Here is a 17165-nt window from a genome sequence, read left to right as displayed (position 1 = left end):
CAGCCATAATAGAAAGCCTGGGGCTGGTCCTGCCACTACATTAACCTCCCCCCCAAACCCCTGCCCCAAAGTGGGGTAAATGTCTGTGCCAGCTCACCACAAGTCATCAGGCCAAGCAAGTACCTCGGGCATTCCTAGCAGACAGCATCACTATCAGCAGGCACAGAGCCACGTACGTGACAGTGATACTATCACACTCTGTTCCTGGGAAGTAGTATCTTCACTGTTCTCTGGTTGCCCCAGTCAGTTAAATGCAAATAATCTTTTTCTTTTGTCTTTACTAATACTTACTGCATCTTTATTTTCTATTGTATTAATTTAAATTTCTTGAAACACGCCGAAACAGGTTTGGCTCAGTGGATAGAGCGTCGGCCTGGGGACTGAAAGGTCCCAGGTTCGATTCTGGTCAAGGGCATGTACCAGGGTTGCGGGCACATCCCCAGTAGGAGATGTGCAGGAGGCAGCTGATCAATGTTTCTCTCTCATCGATGTTTCTGGCTCTCTATCTCTCTCCCTTCCTCTCTGTAAAAAAATCAATAAAATATTTTTAAAAAATTAAAAAAAAATAAATTTCTTGAAACAATCTTAAAGTTACAGAAAAAGTCCAAAATGCAGTACAAATAATTATTTTCCTTAACTATCTCAAAGTAAACTGGAAACACAATGTCCCAACACTCCCAAAATACTTTGAGTATTTTCTACAACAATGATATTCTCTTATATAGCCATAATACGACCACCAAAATCAGGAAATTAACACTGACACTTCACTACTGTCTAACCTTAGACTCCATTCTGGCTTCACCAGCGTCTCAAGATCTTTGTCCTTTATACCAACAGGATCCAGTAAAACCTTGCATTGGATTTAGCTGTCATGTCTCCTTAGTCTCCTTCAAAATGGAACTCTTCCCTCGATCCCCTACTTTTGAAGATTATAGTCCACTTATTTTCTTAGAAAGTGCCTCAATTTGGATTTGTCTGGTGTTTCCTTATGATGAGATTCAGATTATGGAGTTCTGGCTGAGTAATACAGAAGTGCTATCAGGTGGCACACAACCAGGATTTGTACTATTCCTAATAATATTCACACTGATCAGCTCCAGGCTTCTCCATGGTCGTTACTCTTTTCTACTTTAATTAATAAAGACATTGTGGGAGGTACTTTGAAACAACGTACAGTCAATTCTTATCATTTGTGGTAGTTATGTTCTAAAAAGTTGCCATGAACATTTAATTAGTGAATATCATAACATTGCTCCTAGAGGAAATACAGGGTTAGGTTCCTATGTGCAACATTTTCATCAAATGATCAATACATAACTTGTTTTATATATGTTTCTGTGTCGGGACACCATATATATTGAACTTGAGGCCAATGGTGCTGTAACTCATGGCTGAATGAAGCTTATCTAACACATATTTTCTCCATAAGGCACACTGTAGTCTGCTTACACTTAGGAACATTACACAACACTTCATTACCACACCTGGGGTCATTTTAAACAGTACAGTCACCAACAAACAGCATAAAAATGCAAAATGTGGCCATTAAATAAACACATAAACACATACACACACACACACACACACACACACACTTCTATTCCAAAACACTATGGAGAGTGCATTCTAATTATCTCCTTAAACCTAGCTAGCTCCCATTATCCTTAATATTAGGGCATACCTATAAGAACAACCTTCTGCAAGTAACCAATCTTTTGCTGCTGTCCTCTTCTCTGCACCCTCTCAGACCCATCCTCCTCACCCTGCTCAGCTCTGACAGCTTGTGCCAGATCAGCCCTCCAGGAGAATGCCCATTTTACCACATCTGGGCTGTCACAGCCTGCACCACACCACTGCCTCCTTCACAAGAACACGCTTCTTTCTCAGCCAGCTCTGGCCCTGCAGCTCCCTACTTCTCCAAGTGAGACGCCTGCATTGTTCAGCACCTCCTTATGTCTTCTGAACTCAACTGTTCCGGAAAGGCAGAAAAAGGGGAAGGACAATGCAAACAATTCCAACAGCTGAATTTTTTACTATCTCCTTAGTATCTAAGTATTTTAAAATACACAGATCATATAGGCAATTTAGATCCTTAAGTTTGGCCAATAACTTCTTTATTTTTAAGTAAGTGTTTATTGATTTTCAGAGAGAGGGAGTGAGAGGGAGAGAGTGATAGAAACAACAAATGATGAGAGAGAATCATCGATACACTGCCTCCTGCACACCCCCGACTGAGGATCGAGCTCGAAACCCGGGCAAGTGCCCTGACCAGGAATCGAACCATGACCTCCTGGTTCATGGGTTGATGCTCAATCCCTGAGCCACACCGGCCGGGCAATTTAGGCCAATAACGTAAAGAAGTTAAGAAGTTGTGGCAGAAGTATGGTGTAAATGTCCTTTGACCTTAAAGCAACTCCATTATTTTAGAGCCTTGGTAATTTTCCTTTGGTTGGTGATTCTGCCTGTTCACAGTAGTCATTGTTTTATACTATTAGTAACACAATTTTTGTGCTCAGTGGATACTAGTTGCAGTAGGAAACTGTATATGTATTGCTGTCATCTTTTGACCTTATACAGTAACTCCCCCCTTATTCGAGGTTCTGCTTTCTTCAGTTTCAGTTGCTTGCAGTCAACCTCCATTCAAAAATATTAAATGGAAAATTCCAGAAATAAACAATCCCAGAGTTTTTTTTTTTTTAAATATATTTTATTGATTTTTTACAGAGAGGAAGAGAGAGAGATAGAGAGTCAGAAACATCGATGAGAGAGAAACATCGACCAGCCGCCTCCTGCACATCCCCCACCGGGGATGTGCCCGCAACCCAGGTACATGCCCTTGACCGGAATCGAACCTGGGACCTTTCAGTCCGCAGGCTGACGCTCTATCCACTGAGCCAAACCGGTTTCGGCTACAATCCCAGAGTTTTAAACTGTCCGCTGCCGGTGCCACCCCCTTCCTCCCAGGACATGAGTCTTCCCTTTGTCTGGCATATCCACGACGTCCACGCTGCCCACTCACCAGTCACTTAGTAGCTGTCTTGTTATCAGACTGACTGTCACACTGTAGTGAGTATGTCCAAGTAACCTTGATTTTACTCAATAATGTCACACTCATGTAACTTTTATTACAGTATATGGGTATAATTGTTCTATTTTATTATTGTTGTTAATCACTTATTATGCCTAATTTATAAATTAAACTTCATCACAGGTGTATACGTGTAGGAAAAAACAGTATACATAAGGTTCACTACTATCCAGTTTCAGGCATCCACTGGCGCCTGTGGTCTTGGGACAAATCCCCCGCAGAGAAGGGGAACCGCTGTGTCTATAATACAGGAATCCAGGCAGCTTTTGACAGGGTGGTGGAAATGTGCCCAATGACCAACAAATACAGGAACAGTTTTGTTAGGATTGTAGATAAATAGGTAACTGTATGGCTTCTAGAATTTTTTCAATGTTATATTTCCAGTAAAAAAAAAAATTCTTAAAAGGCCCATAACTACAAATGAGATCATAATTTCTCCGATGAAAAAAACAGTTGATTTCCTTCATGCCATCAGGAATATGTCACTCTTTCTCCATATTTACATTATCTGCCAACAATGATTGTTGCTACTCTTTGTTTTACTTTCAGAGGCTCTAGGACAAGGATAACAGACACGTGGCCACACCTCCAGCTCCCACACCAACTTCTGTACCTGACTGAAGTTCACCAGAAGGAAACCCTGATCTAGATCATCCGCTCCAGGAACCAGGCACCGTATCTATTTATCACCTCATAACTCCACTTCCTGGCTCATGAAGGGAAAGGGGCATACTTGAATAAATATGACACTGGCAAAGTGGCTTGGACCTGGTTTCCTTTCATTTCTATCCCTCTCTGTTTATAGATAGCATTCTAGGTGTTCCTTTTTTAATTTAAAAGAATTCAAACCCCTCCATATGAAAGCAGACTATTCTCATTAGAAACTGTGAACAGAGTAGTCACTGATTACTTCTGGCATAGAAGGTAACACACTACCTCTGCACGCGGTACACTCGAGTCCATGGAGGCACAAGGGCAAGGATCCGAGCCACCAATTCAATCAGGTCACTAGGCGAATAACTCTTATAGCGTCCTGATTTCCACAGCTCATAAAGCCCAGTTCCACGAATCACCAAGGTTGGGTAAAGTTTTAAACCATCGGGACGAAAAGCAGGATTCTCAAAAAACTCCTGTGAATAGAGAACAGAAGATTACTTCTTCATTAGTTATGTAGAGATTACGCATGCAAGTTTCAAACCTGGGCCGGCGTCTCTCACATACCTGCCTGGTCCTTAGAATGCCTTTCCTTTCCACCCAAGGAGGGGATGCAGACAGAACAGGAATCCATTGTTTTTACGGCCTCACTAGGGCAAAGCATGTTTGCTGGACCCAAGGCCCTGATCACAGCCCTGTCCATTGCTGCAATGTCACCGCACGCCACTCTCACCACCTTGCCTTTTCGCCCCTACAAAGGCAATTTTCTCTGCCTGGAAAGTCCCTCAATTTTTCTTCATCTACCTAATCTTCAGGCCTCAGCTTAAATGTCAGTTCTTCAGAGAGGCCTTCCTGACCTTCAAATATAAACTGCCTGACTTAAAAAAAAATCCTATCGAGTTCTGTATTACCACTTTCTTAACATCATCATACTGACAATTTATCCAGTGCCTACCTTCACCGCTAGACTGTATAATCTTTTAATAATAAAACATATTGTGCCAGAGATCACCATCTGGCCTGCAAACCTAAAATGTTTACTATATGGCCCTATGCAGAAAGTGTACCGATCCCTGGATAGGACTATTTTGTCCTCAGACCAACTGGCACCATTCCTAACCTGGGACATACACTCTCCATTTGTTATCTGGACATTGAGCGATACATTTTATTCATCTACTGTGACATAGCCATTTCCTGTACTGTATCATCCCAGCTGGCTGCCTTATTTCTTTATTTGGGATGTAGCAGGAAAACATAAGGCAGTCTCCCTTCCATGACTCTGCATTCCTAATTTGTTCTTATCTTGATTTTGCAGGATATATGGTGGAGGAATGAAGGTGGACTCATACAGTTCCCTTCACCCCCACCCTAGCTTTAGCATCTATTCAGCCAGCAGTACCATATCTTCTGAACTATAAAATGCTTTTTATCTTGTGCTCTGTTATTCCTGCAGAGCTATCCATTATTTAACTTGCTTTACAAAGAAATGTAACTGCAGGGTATTTGATCTCTCTCACTGATCTGTCATATTCTTAAAATGCTATATTCTTTGTGCACACTTTGGTCTTAAAAGATATTTCCCTGTAATATTTATATAGTAAAGATTCATCAGGTCTTCAATAAATATTCTATAGCCATCCACAAAGAGCATGCATGCAAGTCATTCTCTTCCTAGTCTGATTCCGTATTGAAACATGGGGTTTCAGAAAAGTACTTCTGAAACTTGTATAATAAATTTAGGAGATATATGGGCTGACATACTCCTGTAAAAAGAATAATAGGTAAAACTGGTTCTAGATTTCTGGTTAAACACTAAGAATTTAAATATGTGTTTCTTTCCTTCCAAAACCATGCTAAATTTTTGTTTTAATTTTAAATTTTTAAAATTGATTTTAGAGAGAGGAAGGGGAGAGGGGGGAGAGAAGGGGGGGAGGGGAGAAAGAGAGAGAAAGAGAGAGACATCTATCGGTTGCCTCCACACACGCCCCAACCGGGATGGAACCTGTATCCTGGGTATGTGTCCTAACTGGGAATCAAACCCGCCACTTTTTGGTGTGCAGGATGATGCTACAACCAACCAAGGTCTGGAAGACCAGCCAAGGCCTTCCAAAACCATGCTAAAATAACCGGAAATAATACAATTTTTTAAAGTATAAATCAAAGGAGACAGGAGGGGAACAGGTGATGGAAGACTGGTAAATGACTTTGCCAGTGACATGAACTGCAAATAAAGTATCTGTAAAGTGGGACAGATACTAATGAAAGGCCAGCTCAGTCACACCCGCGTCCCAGAAAGGTTCATGGATCACAAGTACCAGGAACTGGGCAGGTGGGAGAGAACACTTGATCAAAATCTGTACATGAAGGGATTTATCCCTTTCCTTATCCCTTATCACCTTCCTACAGGCAGTTGCCTGATTTTTGCTGGAGATACTGGAAAGCCTCTGGACTCTGAGATTCCAGGTACAAAGGAAGGCCTGAGTGAGGACCCAGAGTGAAAACAGGGAGAGTAAGTGAAGGCCAGCACACTGACTGGTGGACTTCCTGCTGCAATTTTCTGTGATGTGCGCACAACACCCACTCCCAAGGAGGAAGCTGGAGAGTTATCTCTGGATCAATTAAATGGCTCCAAATAAGAGCTCCATGCACTGACATTTGGAAATTCCCTAAAGAAAGGAGAGCACATTACATGAACATCCTTCAGTGAGGCATACTGGCAGCTAGCTACATAGAGCTTGCAATCTGGTTTTTAAGCCCCTCACTTTCAAAGTATGACCATTTGGCTAAGGATCATTAGAAACTAGAAGCCTAGAACATAAAAAGCAAACCAAAACAAAGAAAGAGAAAGGAATTGGGGGGAAAGCAAGGCAAAAAGGAAAATAAAACATAAAGAAAACAACTATAATAATTCCATCAGAGAGATAAGAAAATACTTATTAATCTGTAAAACAAGGACAAGATACTAGAGAAATCAAACAGCCAACATAAAAGAAAGAACCCTTAGAAATGAAAACTAACAAAAATCATTTAATAGAAAGGCTGAAAGATAAAGGTGAGAAAATAAGAAAGCAGAAAAAAAAAGGCAGATAAAACTAGAAAAGAATTTTATACGATCAGTCTGGGAAATCCAACATTTCTTAGTAGGTTTTAGAAAAAGAACATAAAAAAATGAAAGGGAGAACATCATCCTGTATAGTCGGCTCTTGTATCTGAGGATTCTGCATTTACAGATTTAAAATATTCAGAAAAAAAATGTTATGTTGTTACTGACAGGTACTGTATTGTTAGGCCTACAATGGTTGCATCTGCATCGAACACGTACAGCCTTTTTTCTTGTCATTATTCCCTAAACAATACAAATATAACAACTATTTTCATAGCATTTACATTGTTAGGTATTATGAGTAATCTAGAGATGATTTAAAGTATATGGGAGGATATGTGCATGTTATATACAAATACCACACAATTTACATAAGGAACTTGAGAATCTGCGGATTTCATTATCTAGAGGGGTTCCCTGAACCAATCCCCAAGAATACCAAGGGACCACTATAGCACAAAGAAATTTCCCAATGATAGGGTCCTTTGATATCGAACACAATTAATTTTAAAACTCTTGCCAAAATATACCTCTATGAAATTGCACTACATATGGGATAAAGAGAATTTCCTAAAATATCTGTATGGAAAAAAAACAAATTACATACATTATAGGATTCAGGAATAAGGAATATAAGATTAAGAATAATATTGTGGCCCTAACTGGTTTGGCTCAGTGGATAGAGCGTCAGCCTGCAGACTCAAGGGTCCCGGGTTCGATTCCGGTCAAGGGCATGTACCTGGGTTGCGGGCACATCCCCAGTGGGAGATGTGCTGGAGGCAGCTGATCGATGTTTCTCTCTCATCAATGTTTCTAACTCTCTATCCCTCTCCCTTCCTCTCTGTAAAAAAAAAAAAAAAAAAAAAAGAATAATATTGTGGTTTTTAATAAACATAAATTTGTTGGTTATTTGAATTTCCTATCTGTGAAGTATCTGTTCAAGTTTTTCTGCCCATTCTCCTACGGGGCTATTTGTTTTTTCTAATTGATTTGTAGAAATTATTTCTTTTAAGGCAATTTATCAATTAATTTTGCAGAGAATTTTTCTTTAGGGAGGAATCAGATTTCTCATTTTAGCTCTTTTGTCACTCATTTGCTAGGATGCAGGTAGAAAAGGTATATGTTCTGCTCATATTCCCTGTAGGTTTCTCTCAAGATTACAAACAAGCAGATAAATCTATTTACATGAAGGACTGTCTTTGCAATGTTATTATTAAACTATTCTTTACAGTAGTTGCCTCCCTTATCTGTGGCTTCCCTTTCACTTGCCCCCGGTCTGAAATTTTAATGGTCTGAAAATATTAAATGGAAAATTCCACAAAACAATTCAATAAACAATTCATAAGTTTTAAACTGCTTGCTGTTCTGAGTAGTGTGATGCCATCTCTCGCCAAGACATGACTCATCCCTTGTCCAGCATGTCCACCGTATACAATGCATTCCCATTCGTCACTTATTGGCTATTGTAGTTATCAGGTCAACTGCCAGGTATTGCAGTGCTTGTATTCAAGTAACCCTTATTTTACTTAATAATGGACCCAAAGTGCAAGAGTAGTGATGCTGGCAATTAGGATGTGCCAAGAAGCCGTAAAGTGCTTCTTTTATATGAAAAGATAAAAGTTCTCTACTTAATAAAGAAAAATAATCATATTCTGAGGTTGTTGAGACCTAGCTGTGAAATTGTGAAAAAGGAAAAAAAAATTTATGCTGGTTTTGTTGTTGCACCTCATACTGCAAAAGTTAGGTCCACATTGCATAAGTGCTTTGTACAGAGAAATTTGAGGGTAGGAGATATAAACAGAATGATAGCAATGTGCAGTGCAAGAAAGCATTGGGGCTACACAAAGACTCCAGCAAGGGATCCCTTAAAATGAGTGCCTACAGCCACGGTGTGGCTCGGTTGGTTATGGCATTGTCCCATGCACCAAAGGGTCTTTGGTTTGATCCCCTATCAGGGTGCATATGTGAGGCAGCCAATCAATGTTTCCTTTCACACTGATGTTTCTCCCCTTCTCCCTTCCTCTTTCTAGAATCAATGAAAAACATATCCTCAGGTGAGTATTAAAAAATGAGTGACTACATTCACATGACTTTTATTACAGCATATTGCTATAGTTGTTCTATTGTATTATTAGTTACTAGAGGCCCGGTGCACGAAATTTGTGTATGAGCAAGGTCTCTGGGCCTGGCCAGCAATCAGGGCTGATCTGTGGGGCGACCGGGGGACTCCCACTGGCACCTGCCTTGGCTGGCCTGAGGCCTGCATGCTGGGGGCAGCTCCTGTGACGAGCGTCTGCCCCCTGGTAGTCAGTGCACGTCGTAGTGACCGGTTGTTCTGCTGTTCTGTCGATTTGCTTATCAGACTTTTATTATATAGGAGGATTGTTAATCTCTTACTGTGCCTAATGAATAAATTAAACTTTATCACAGGTACGTATCTGTAGGAAAAACCACAGCATCTATAGGGTCCAGTACTATCTGCGGTCTTGGAAGGTATCCCCCATGGCTAAGGGGGAACTACTATATTTTGAAGACACTAAGGAAATGGACACCGAGACTCAGATATTCGCTATTATTTGAAACATGACACATTTTTTCCAAAGGCACTTACAGTTATGAATGCAGGCTATCCCATTTGCCCACCTAGGAACTGTGTTAAAGAAAAGTGTGTTTCAGGTGCCTTTTAGGTTTGGAGTCTGAGTTCCTAGCTATTAACTACTGAGCGGGTATCAGCTTCAAAATCTATTACACAGCCAATAAGGGGGAATCAGTAACAGTGACATCTGTGAATTAATGCTGTCTTATAAATAGGCTTTCAGCTGTAATTCACTGGCTTAAAAATAATAAACTTTTTAAAAGGAAGGAATTATTAACTTCACAAATAAGGCATGGTAAATTCTATCTTTTATAAACAGAGCAAAAGAAAAGTATTTCTGCAGATGAAATAACTTGATAAATATTTTCATCATCTTCTCTAAAAGGCTATTCCTAAGACATTCTCTGTCTATGGATCTGAAGAAAAGTTTTGACCAATCTCGTTTCCCAAAACAAAACTAACAAGGGTTAAGTTAACATACGATAGAGTAAAAAGGAAAAAAACACACAAAAAAACACATAACCAAATCCCAGAACTAGGTATTAAAATTCAAATAACAGAAAAGTATAAGAAAACAGTATTTTCTTTCACTGATTAATGAAATTCTAAAAGAGAATGGCAGTTCTAACCTTAGAAGTGTCTAAAGGAATCATCAAGCAAGCAAGAGAAAAATCTGAAAACAGGAGCAAAAGTGAAAGGCCAAAGATAGGGTGGGGAAAATATTTGTAAAAAATATAAAAAACAGTAAGTCCATAATGTCCTTACCTGGGTGTTCATCTAAATTAATATTAAAAATATTCATATCCAATAGAGTCAGAGGACAAAAACATACCAATTCCAAAAAGATGAAAGAAGTATAATTATTAGATATAAATTTGAAAAATATATTACTATTATTATAAAATGCAAGTTGAAATAGCACTGTTATCCATCAGGTTAGCAAATAAAAAAATATTATATGTACATATACATACAGAAAATACATAAACAGGAGACAACCGTTTGGGGGAAAAGATAACCCTGCTGAAATGAGTGTAATTTGTTACAACCCTCTGAAAAGCAAATAAAAAATATGATGATATTTTTAAAGTATTAATACTTTCACCTAATAATTCTACCCCAGGAAATTTATCCTAAAGAAATAATCCTGCCCAGCCGTGTGGCTCAGTGACTGAGTGTCGACCCATGAACCAAGAGGTCAGTAGTTTGATTTCTGGTAAGGGTGCACGCTGAGGTTGCAGGCTTGGTCCCCAAGAGGGGGTGAGTAGGAGGCAGCCGATGGATGTTCTGCTCTCATCTCACATTGATGCTTCTATCTCTCTCTTCCTTCTCCCACTCACCTTCCTCCCTCCCTCTCTCTCTCAAAATCAACAGAAACGTACTTTTTCTAAAAAAGAAATAATCCTAAATATTACACAAAGTTATAGGCATAAAATTGTTTACCTGAAGTATTATTTACACTATCAAAAACTGGTATTCAATTTTTAAAAATTTGGAAGTGATTAAGCAAAGTATGGCATATTTATTCACTGGAAATTAAGCAGATATTTCAGTATAAGCATTTTAACAGAGACCAAGCTATAACAGGATAAATGCCTGTTATAGTGTCAAGTGGAAAAGCTATTAAAAGAATTATTTATCATATATATAACTGTGCCTGTGTGTATACATGTATAAACCATCTCATCCCCCCAAAAACCTGAAGTCTAACAAAATCCTAAAAAGGAGTAAATGAAAATGTCAGGGCTTTACTTGGTGTTGGGCTGTGAGTGACCCCTCTTTTTCTACTGTGTTCCCACTACTCTATAATGGGAATGCACTGTCTTTTAATGGGAAAAATAATCAACAATCAATAATAAAAAAGAGCAGAGAGGATAGAGCGTCGTGCGGAGGCCTTTTAAACTGGCCGGGCGTAAGGTGACACTTACTATAAACTGTTCGATGTCTCTCTCCAGTCCCACGTTTGGCAGATCAGGCATCATATGAGCCACGACTTTGAAACCTGAATCTTTGGCCAGGTGGAATGACTCACATACCGCCTTCACGGTGTGGCCCCTGAGGAGAGAAAATCCACGTTACACAAATAAATGGGCAACAAGGTTAACACAAGGAGCAGAGGAAAAACAATCTCCAAGGCATGTAATGAAGAATAATATAGTTGGGGGAGTGTGTGTGTGTGTGGGGGGGGGGGGGGGGGGGAAGAAACATTGATTTGTTGTTCCACTTATTTATGCATTCACTGGTTGGTGCTTTTATGTGCCCTGATTGGGGATGGAACCCACAACCTTGACATGGTGGGACAACACTCCAATCAATTGAAATGAGGCCAGGGCCTCATTTTTACTTTTGGGATATTTCTCAGAAATTCCCTATGCACCCAATAAAGGTTCTGACACTAAAATTATTTGGTTTAGCAACAAAGGCAAAATAAGCTTACCAATGTAAATATCTAACTTAGAAACCAGATTAATGAGCTCAAAACCATGCAGAAGCAGCATCCTACTATTTCTTTTCCTTTTGAAATCTTTTGAAATGAGAGAGAGGAAGAGAGGAGACACACACATACCTATATACAAAACATATTTCACTCTGCTGGGTTGGAGGGTCCTTTAAAAAGTGAGAAGACATAATAATTTAGTGACGAGGCAGAATCACTTGGGCCAGATGGATCAGTCATCTTATCATTCTAGTGCCCTAGGCAAGTAGGAAGCAAGCTCTATTAAGAGTTTGGAGCTACCAAAGACTGAAGCCTGTGCCAATCCTTTCACCACCAAAACGTTCCCATTCACCACCAAGCAATCCTGGAGACCAGGGGTTCCGTCATACGCACTGATGGTCTCTTCCATTTCCATGGCTTCCACTTCTCACCTCTTTTTGCTAATGACCTCCCAATTTATGTGATTAGGCTGGACCTCTCTCCTGATACCACACCAGGATAGCCAATACTCCATAAAGCTGCCCTGTGCAACACTGCAGTTCATTAGGGACATGTGGTTTTCAAGTCTATACTTAAATTAATTAAAATGAAAAATTCCGTTCCACAGTTGCACTATCATATTGGAGAGCGCTGGTAAATCACATTTCGATCACTGCAGAAAGTTCTGTCGGACAGTCTTGCTCTAAAACAAGCTTCAACTGGATGTTCCACAAATATCTAAAACTCAGTATATGTAACTCATCTTTCCTCCAAACCTCCTCTTCTCCCCAATCTCTCTTACCCTCATTTCCACTCAGTCACCAAACACTGTCACTCACTTTTCAGGGCATCATTTCTTGCTTAAATTATTGCAACAGCCTGTTAACTGGTCTTCCTTCTAGCTTCCTCTTAATCCAACCCCATACTGTGCTCCCCATAAAGTAATATTTCTAAAATGCAGAGATGCTTGTATCACAACTTACCCTACAACCTGTCCTTGGGTTACAGCCCAAACTTCAAAGGCTTCTCAGAATTTGGCCCCTCTGGCTACCTTTTCAGTCTCACCTCTTACTGCTTTCCTACCTCACACTCTACACCTCTAACCAAACTAAACCACTCTGAATTCCCTAAATGTGTCATGTGCTCCCATCCTCAGCAGTTTGCTCATATTTTTCTTTCTGCCTGAAATAATTTTTCTCTTCCACATCTAAGTCATACTCTTCCTTTAAGTAAGATATCAGCTTAGATGTCCTTTTCTTCAGAAAGCTTCCCTAATTTTTAAGAGACTTTTCATCTCCACAGGTTCCTCTCTAGCACAGCTCTCCATTCCTGCGGCAGTCCAGCCAGTGCTCCTGGCTACTCTTCCCCTACAAGAATGCATTCTATTTAGGTTAATCTTCTCAAGCCTGATACCCATCAGTCTTCCCTGTGCTCAAAAAGACTCAACAGACCTCTATTACCTCACAGAAAGACCCCACCCCCCTTAGCCTGGCATCCTTCTTGGTTGACTCTAAGATGCTGACCATATATGTGTCCCTAGTTCCCCTTTACTTCCCTCTCCTGGCACAGCCCCCAATCACGTCTACACAAATCAAATTCAAGTAGCCTTTAAAGTCCAAATCAACACAAACCTACTCCCTCAAGCCTGCCTTCACCACCCTAGGTCAGTGATCAATGCTGATTAATAAACTCCTGAAATCTTTTTTTTTACTAATTTACCAATTAATCACAAAGTTCCTTCTACAGCTAACCTTTCATCTGTACCTTTTCCCCCTCAACTCAGTGATACTGTTGAGAAGGAAGAGAACCTCACATGGCTCTCTCAACCTGTATTTCTTTCCTTCCTTACACCCCCAAATTTCTCAATGTTTATACCCATTACCTCACCAACCTTTCTCCCACTACCCTGTCAACTGGCATCTGCTTCACAAACACTAATCTCTCTTAAAACTCACCCTGACTTCATTTCTGTTTAAACTCTTTTCTTTGTTCCCATTCTCCTTTGCTTTCTCTCTTGCTTTAACTACTGACCTTGAGCCCTAACTTCTGCTAACCTTTTGGGAAGGCTGTTTATGACAAGACGAGGAAGAGATCTACTAAGCATGTGTATAGGCAGCTGGAAAAAGTCTGTAGACAAAGACTGAAAGTCAAGGAAAGAGGGGTAGAGCAGAGATAGGATATAACTGGTGGGAGAAGAGGAAGGCTTGTGCAAGAGCATTTGCCATCATCTCACCTGTTGGTATCTCTGGCCACATCTTCGTAGACACTCTGCACCCCAATCTCCAGCCTTGTACAGCCATAGGTCAGCATGTCACTTAAATGCCGCTTCATGCAATAATCAGGTCTGGTCTCAATAGTAATTCCAATACACTTTGTGAGGCTCCTCTCAGAATACCTGTGGAGCAAATCTGGAAGTAAACCACCTGCCACAGCTTTAGGACTATGCTTCCATTTAAATCAGTGGTTCTCAACCTTGGCTGCACATTAGAATCACCTGGGAATCTTTCTAAAATCCTGATTTCTGGGCCTCATCCTCCGGAAATTCTGTTTCTTTGTTACTAATGTTGTGGCCTCACCCCATAACAAAGAAACAGAATTTCCGGAGGATGAGGCCCAGAAATCAGGATTTTAAAAAGATTCCCAGGCAGCCGTGGGCAAACTACGGCCCGCGGGCCAGATCCGGTCCGTTTGAAATGAATAAAACTAAAAAAAAAAACAGACCGTACCCTTTTATGTAATGATGTTTACTTTGAATTTATATTAGTTCACACAAACACTCCATCCATGCTTTTGTTCCGGCCCTCCGGTCCAGTTTAAGAACCCATTGTGGCCCTCGAGTCAAAAAGTTTGCCCACCCCTGTTCCCAGGTGATTCTAATGTGCAGCCAAGGTTGAGAACCACCGATTTAAAGGATTGTATTCTTTTCGTCCTCCCAGAAAAAGACAGTGGTTAAGAGCATGGGCTTTGGAGCCAGGCTATTTAGATTCAAACCCTGGCTCTGTTATTTCCTAACTATGCAAACAGGAATGCCATTAACCTCTCTGTGCTTTGGTGTCATTATCTGCAAAATGAGGATAATAGTACCTATGCTTCCTAGAATTGACGTGACTGAACTAGCATACAGTGATGTTGTCATCATTATCATTCTTTTGCAGTATGCTATAACCATATTCTCCTTGAAAGCAGTGATTTCAATGGTCAAAACTCTATTTTTCAATTCTTAGCAACGATTTCTCATAAATGAAAACCACCTGTATTATTTATTTCACACTCTATATTTTTGTCATGTTAAATTAAAGAAGGGAAGGAAGTTATGTATAATGATCGTAGGAATAATTTTGGGGAAATATCTTCTACATATAAGAAAAGTCTTTCTGCCAAGCCAATTAATCTTAGCGAATGATTTACAAAATTAAGAATCTTCTTTTCTCTTCTGTTAAAATCACATACCAGAGTAGTGAGTACCACTTTAGATGCAAGATGCCCGAGTTAATGGCCGTAGTGCTGGCCAAAACTCAGATAAGTAAAAATGACCTGGTAAGGGAGCTATTGATGTAGGAATAGAAACTAATATTCAGAGACCATTGTGGCCAAGCACTATGCTATATATACTCCATATATATCAAATGATCCCATCAGCTCTATGAAGCTTGTCTTATTATCAGTTTTACAGATGAAGAAACTGAAAATCAAAGAGATTAAATACTTTGTTCATGGGTACACAGCTCACAAAATTCAAGTCAGGATTTGAAGTTGGGTCTATCTGACTTCAAAATCTTTGCTCTATATTTCTTTTCTTTTTTTTAATCCTCGCCCAAGGATATGCTATTGTTTTTTAATTGATTTTAGAGAGAGAAGAGGGGCGAGGTGGGGTAGGGGAGGCAGAGAGAGATCTCAATCGGTTGCCCTCTCGCACCCACCCCACCCGGGGATCGAACACGCAACCTAGGTATGTGCCATGATGGGGAATCGAACCTCTCAACCAACTGAGGCGCCTGGTCAAGGCTCTATATTTCATTTTATCACAGTGCTCAAACAATTCATTAGACATCAGATTTCCTTTTCAACTTCTCTAAATGTCCTAGAATCCAATAATTCTTCATGACGCACCCTTTCTTAACTTTCTCGATTCTTTGGGGAGGGTTAGACAAGCCTCTTTTTTGCCATTAAATTTAATTTCCTCCTTTCCAAAGAAGTTCATAGCTCTTACTTGAAAAGTAAAAAATCATAAAATTTCCATCATTTAAGACTACTCCTTTATTGTCAATAAAAACTTATTTAAAGTTAATATTAGTAATAACTATTAAGAAAGTTAAGAACCACAGAACTGGAAGAATGATTCTGAAGTCTTTCATTATAGACATTCAAATTCTTTTGTACTGTTTATTACTGTATTCTATAAGGTTCTTCTGTATAGAATTATATGGGCGATAAGACTAAAGTCAAACAACTAGTCCAAGAATCGTAAGACAAAAAAGGGCTCAGATTTTATAAAATAGTCTAAGAAAGAATACTAAATCATTTGACTTTTCTGAAACAATCTAATCAGGAAGCACCATGCCTCACAAATAGACGGGTACCAAGGCCTGCAGTAACAAAGGTATGTAATGCCATACGATAAATGTAACTCACCTTCTTTAAATATCAGTTACTGTTTGGGGGGAAAAATTACTTTTTAAAATTAAAACAAACACATATGGAGAAAGAAAACTGCATGAAGGATGCTTTAAGAAACAAAAAGCAGAAAAACTCAGAGCATATTTAATTAAGTAAATGAGAACATCTCAGAATCAGACATTCCAAAATCATATCATAACCTTCCTATTAATCCATATTTTAATAAAGCCTACAGTATTACTTAACGGATACCATGAAGTTAGCAAGCTCATAGCACAAGAGTAGCCTGCACCACTGGGAAAAAACTAGAAGGTAGGCAATAGCACAAATGGAATTTGTCTAGAAGACAGAGAAAATTCACTAGCTAATTTTCTATTGCACAGCTTGTTAAAGGCCCAACCAAGACGTATAGAGGAAACTGCTGCAGGGATGATAAGGTTTCTTCATAAACAGAACACAGCATAGGACGTAGAGGCAAATCTTATTCTCAAACAATAATCTAACTCCGTTTCAAAAATGTCTTTCTTCTGGGGAGAAATATCATTACCCTTTGCAGGAGCAGAAATGGAGAAATAAAAAATAATTCAAGTTTTAAAAAGCCAATTATTTTATTTATAAAAGGCTTTTACTACTATCTTCTTTTCAAAATTTTATTTGCATTTGAAAAGCAACAAGCAGAAATTCT

General features: G+C 39.5%; 1 protein-coding gene across 1 annotated transcript in view; it reads right to left on the bottom strand.

The window, feature by feature from the left end:
• Positions 1-17165, bottom strand: part of ELP3 (elongator acetyltransferase complex subunit 3) — a 93948-nt gene that overhangs the window by 42106 nt on the left and 34677 nt on the right. The window contains exons 8-10 of the mRNA XM_081092872.1: positions 14097-14258; positions 11376-11502; positions 4028-4221 (exon numbers count right to left, since the gene is read on the bottom strand). Of these exons, the coding sequence (XP_080948998.1) occupies positions 4028-4221; positions 11376-11502; positions 14097-14258 (483 nt within the window). The remainder of the gene's footprint in view (positions 1-4027; positions 4222-11375; positions 11503-14096; positions 14259-17165) is intronic.

This window comes from Myotis nattereri (genome assembly GCF_964212035.1).
Source record: "Myotis nattereri genome assembly, chromosome: 5".
Classification (NCBI taxonomy): Eukaryota; Metazoa; Chordata; class Mammalia; order Chiroptera; family Vespertilionidae; genus Myotis; species Myotis nattereri.
Note: the sequence above shows the minus strand (reverse complement) of the source record. Positions and strands in the feature narration are given on the sequence as shown.